Consider the following 5,343-nt stretch of genomic DNA (forward strand, 5'->3'; position numbering starts at 1 on the left):
TCAGGAGTAGTAACTCTGCTATGAACCATTGAATTATAATGACATGGAACAGTCTAGGTATTTTTCACTTATTCCTTGTAAATTTGTAATTTGGATTTCTATTCTAAGAACCTATTTTAAAACAAATGGAGTTAATTTTGAGATCAGTTTCACTCAAGAGTCAGCTGGATCAATTTGATACTTTGTCCACTTTAATTTGCACACTTGAGTCAATTGATTCACTTAAGTGATCAGTTACCTTCTAAAAAAGAGAAAAAAGCTCAATTGGTTCACTGGGGAAACACTTTCACAAGCAAATTTGAAACAAAAATAAATCAGAATTTTATTTAACTCATTTGCATTCCCTTATATATATATATACCAAAATAAATGAAAATTCCAGGGTAATGATTAAAAACAAATCAAAATTTGCATTGCAAACAAACTAGACCTAATATCAAAGGCTAAATATTATATTTCAAATAAATAATGGAAATGGAAAAGTACTTAAAAGAACAAAAGTACCATCATGGCCATAGCAAGCAGGGTAATTAGAAATTTAGCTATAGCATTTCATATGTAATAATCATCTTTTTCATTTTTAATCATCACTCACGAAGACTTGCTCTTATTTTTATTCTATAAACTACTCTTCTTTATCATATGACCAAGTGTACCAGCTCCATGTTTCTTTGTCTTAAGTTCATCAAAATACTAACTCTGAACATCCAAGGAGTTCTCTATCCCCTCAAGCATATGACGCTGCAGCCTAAGCTCATGAATCAAAAGATTAGATACAAAACTATGGCAGTACAAATGATTTGAGTGTAAATTCTGACCTATTTTTGTTTTAAATTTTAGCTTATTTTGTTTGATTGCAATGCAAATGAAGTAAATTAAAACATGAAGCAGAATAAAGTAAAACCCAAAACGAAATTAAACAAGAATTTACATTTTTTCATTTGCACTTACATGCATTTGTACTAATACAAATAAAATTGCACTGCAATTAAACACAGCCTAAAGATTTCACTTTGTCCTAAGACTCAAGAGACTAATTTGAATAGAGTTACCTTTGTAAGATCAATTGGCACATAGAGATTTGAGCTTATAGAGGATTTTCTTCCCTGTAGAATAATAACATTCAAATTCTTGGTTTAAGAGAGGTTCCTAGATAGTAATAAAACAAGCTAGATCATAAGAGGACAAGTCTAGCCGTTTCACTAGCCTTTCTTTAGCTAGAATGAGTCAGAATATTATTGATTATAAGGAGATTATTAAGAATTAATATAAAATTAATTTAAGTTGGTTCTTGGTTTTATTCCCTCTCAGAATTCATGCATATGAGAACTTAATAAGAAATTGTATGAGCGGGCCCATATTGGACTTGACTTTGGATGTTAAGGGAGATTTTTATTTAAGAAATACAGACGCTTCTCATCTGTACCATTATATTGAGCTAGCCAGCTCCAACTTTTCTGTGAAGCCCAACAGACTTTTCATTTTTTTTTTTTCCTTTTCATCTACTCAAATATTTATAGTTCACCATTGCAGTAGCAACCATCTGTAGCCTATCCTAGGCAGCAGCAGACTAATGGAAATTGGTCACTTCATTCCATTCTATTACCATCCCAAACAAGGGCAATGTGTGTTTGTGTTTTGGTTGGACCCTTGCAGCCTGGGCTATAGTCTTGAGGAGTGAACAATGGTGTGTTTGAAATGGACTTCAATAGAAGATTAAGATTGATTTTTTCTCTGATTTTTGCAATGAACTCTATAAGTGCTTCAGCATGGTCTGAGGTACCCTATGGCCACTAATAAGTCCTATATAAATACAGAAAAAAAAAGAAAAAAAAAACTCAGTAGGTTTGTGTATCCTTCCCTTTTATTAGTATCAATTTGAATAATTTATAGATTATTTGTTTCCTTACATGTATAGCCACTAAAAGATTAAAAATAAACAAACATAAAATCCTGAAATCTATATATTCTTCTTTGAATCATTTTTCTATAGCTTTTACAGCATCTTTCTTTTGCTAACAAGAAAGGAATTATATTGACAAAAGTTAAAAAAGAAGCTTTATATAGCTAAAGAAAAGGAAAGAGTCTCAAGAAAACACCCATACAGCGATGATAGTAACCAAGGCTATTAGTTCCTAAATTAATCCACCAGTGATGATAGCAACCTGCTGAAACCTACCATTTAGTTTTCACTGAGTAGGGTTGTATAACTTAAATTTGATTTAGATATCCTGTCCAAACCAACAACTCAGTCCCCTTTTCCTTCACAAAAGGGCCTTGCAAACCGGCCAGATATTTTCAGGAAAAAACCAATATGATTCTCATAATCAACCAGTTCAATCCGGGTCAAACATCAGAGTGTATATTAATTTTTTTTTATAAAACCAAAATGGGTCTAAACCCCTTCTAAAAATCATTTTAATTGCATAGTTCATATTAAATCTTTTAAAAATGGATAAATTTTGGATAGTGAACCACTTAGAAGAACTAGCTAAGCTCACTACAAACACATTGGTTGTAGAGGTAAAGAACAAGATCTCAACCCTTTAAAAAGAATTAAAGCACAAAAGCTCGACCCTTTGACAGAAAACAATAGATAAAGGAAACAAAAAAGAATCTTATAGTAATTGTATATCTCTAGGACTGATAAGCGTAGGAAGAGTTTTGACTGGTCAAATATGCAAATTCGACACCTCTCTGTCTGTCTCTAGCCTCTTGGAGGAGAGCGACGAAATTGTCTGTTGCAGTCAAAGTCAAAGGAGTCCCTACCCTTTCAGAAAATTACTTTTTAGGACTTGATCATGAGGTGGGTGACAAAGATTTTGGATTTTTTAATAATTAATTAAGAACATTAGCTCCTTAATTTAATTCAAAACAGTCATAAACTAATATCATAATATAGGAACACGAGTGCACCTTTCGAGCATCCAGCTGACTGTAACAGACCATGAAAAAATTCACCAATTTCTCAGGAGTTTTTGTAATGAGAAATCGAGTAATTTATAATCCAATTTTTAGCAGGAATAGAGAACAATTTCTCTGGTATGTGCTAAATATATCAAATCCATTTTGGTTAAGATGGATTCATTTTTTTTTCATGCATATACAGACAGAATGAAAGGCCAAAACTTCAAAAAAAAAAAAGAAGTAATTCTCATCGAATAATAAACTGATTAACTCATGTAAATGGAAGTTAGCTACTTGAAAGTCTAGGTGGGTTATCACTTATCAGGTCTTATGTATACTTCTCTATTTTTCTCTCTACCCAACCGAAAAGTAGTAAGATATGAATAATCAAGTCCCAAGCAAATCTATTAAAACCATCCCTTCATCTGAAGGGTACCCTCATTAAATCAAAGATGTCCATCTTGTTTTTTTTTTTTTTTTTTTTTGATGAAAAATAGAAACTTGGATGATTAAGCAGTTCATGCATACAGGAGATGGGGCCATGCTTATATATATTCATGCATGGCCATTACGTCCATAACCCCCCATACGTATCCAAAACCTTATATATTCTACATATTTTCACTGTATATATTTATATTTGTAATCTTTCCAAACTGAGCCTGAGAAAGTAAGATGGCCATTAACGTGAGAAATTGAGGTATCTAGGGTTTTACAGAGAACATGAAGTGCCTCCAACTTGAACGAATATTAATTAAATATTCAGAAAGCCTTCGGAAAATGTACAAACGTTAAAACTCGGAATTGGGAATCACGTGATGCCATTAAGACAAACCCCCCCCCCCCCGACCGATATTTAATTACTTTATAACTTAATTAATTACATTAAATAAAAACTTAGAGAGAGAAAGAAAAGAGAGAGAGAGAGAGGCAATAGAAGTCGGTTAAAGAAATAAAGAAAAAGAACTAGAGAGAAGTAGTCTGTTCTGTCTAAGTTAAGTTTTCTTTGGTAAATTGGTGCTAACACAGTGGGGACCTATGAGGGATGCCTTTTCTTCTACTAATGCTTGTGGCCATGTCTTCGTCTGAAACCTTGCTAGCTGACCTTGCGCACACGTACAACCCACTTCTCTTCTTGCGAATAAAGTCGGTGCACGCGACGCTCATATTCTCAGACCCAGATGACCCCGACGATGATGTGCTCATTGGCTCGTCGCTGTCTACGATTGTGGAACGCGGTGTCTCGTTGGTTGCCTCCTCGTCTCCTGCGTCCTGAGGAACCAGGAAATCCGAACTCAGTTGTAACGAGTTGCATGTCCTCAAGTATGGAGAGAGATTCTTCTTATGCTTCAGTACGAAATCCACCTGATGATATATATCAATGAATCAAGTATATATATGAATATATTGATTGGGATTAATTCTTCTGAAAAAATCAAAAGCTTCGACATGATGAGTCTTACCTTGCAACCCAGAGAACAATGGATATAAGGTTCTTGCAGGCTCCGATCGCAGGAGGTGCAGTAATTGCCAGAGCCCTTGAACTGCCTGCTCTGGGGTCTCTTCTTGATGAACACCACTTTGGCGCTGTTTATGGTATAGGCCTGAGAGAGAAGAATTAACAGAGAATTATATTCAAACCAAGAAGTAGTATTGTATTAGTAATTGATAAGAACGCGGTAACTGAGGGGAAGAAAAAGAAGAAGATGCAATTTCCTTCAACTGATCACCTGAACATTAGAGCAGTCAATGAGCTTCTCAAGGTCCTCCAGCCGAACTACGTCGTGATATACGTATCGACGAACCTGAACGAGTCTGTGGTATCTGTGGGAGGGCAAACAATGGGGGCAAATACTGGTGCAACAATCCAAACACAATATGTTCTTCTCGTTCTTCTTCGCAGTCTCGTGCGTCGAACACCCCACGAAGAATTTCTGTGTGTAGAGGGCTTCCAACCATGCGGGTTTCTGAATTCCCTGCAAAAAGCATCAAAACGAATCAAATCGGTAGAAAGAATCAAAGAAACAAGGTGGGTTGAATTCATTATAAGAAGCAGTTGAGCAGGAGTAGTACTGAGGAAACCCACCATGATCACATCAACCACAACGACCCACCGACGACTGACGATGTCAATGATGATGATGATGGCTCTTCCCCCTTAGTTATGAACTAAGGTCATCACCAAAGTAAGAGAGGGATTAAGGTATGGAGATAAGAGAGTATTTATGGAGGACGGTCACAAGAGAAGAAAGGGTATTTATATATATTTATTCCTTGGTGAGAGAGATGCACAGCATTTTGTCAAGAGGACTGGAGTGAACAATAAAGAAAGAGAGTAAGATATGAGGAGAACGTGGGCGCGCTGTTTCTGTGTCCCCCATTCCTTACTCTTTAAACTATTTATCTCTTCTTGGCTCAAGAGCTCTAACCCTAAAC

The 5,343-nt window shown here is 35.4% G+C and overlaps 1 protein-coding gene across 1 annotated transcript; it reads right to left on the reverse strand.

Moving 5' to 3' along the window:
* Nucleotides 1-3,762: 3,762 nt before the first annotated feature.
* Nucleotides 3,763-5,125, reverse strand: LOC104592579 (PLATZ transcription factor family protein). Its single transcript, XM_010252028.3, has 4 exons — nucleotides 4,994-5,125; nucleotides 4,638-4,883; nucleotides 4,371-4,511; nucleotides 3,763-4,272 (listed from the first exon to the last, which is right to left on the reverse strand). The coding sequence occupies exons 1-4, from the start codon at nucleotides 4,994-4,996 to the stop codon at nucleotides 3,928-3,930; spliced, it is 735 nt and encodes a 244-aa protein (XP_010250330.1). The 5' UTR covers nucleotides 4,997-5,125; the 3' UTR covers nucleotides 3,763-3,927.
* Between the last annotated feature and the right edge of the window lie 218 nt (nucleotides 5,126-5,343).

Source organism: Nelumbo nucifera, chromosome 8 (assembly GCF_055504915.1).
Source record: "Nelumbo nucifera cultivar China Antique chromosome 8, China Antique-T2T, whole genome shotgun sequence".
NCBI lineage: Eukaryota > Viridiplantae > Streptophyta > Magnoliopsida > Proteales > Nelumbonaceae > Nelumbo > Nelumbo nucifera.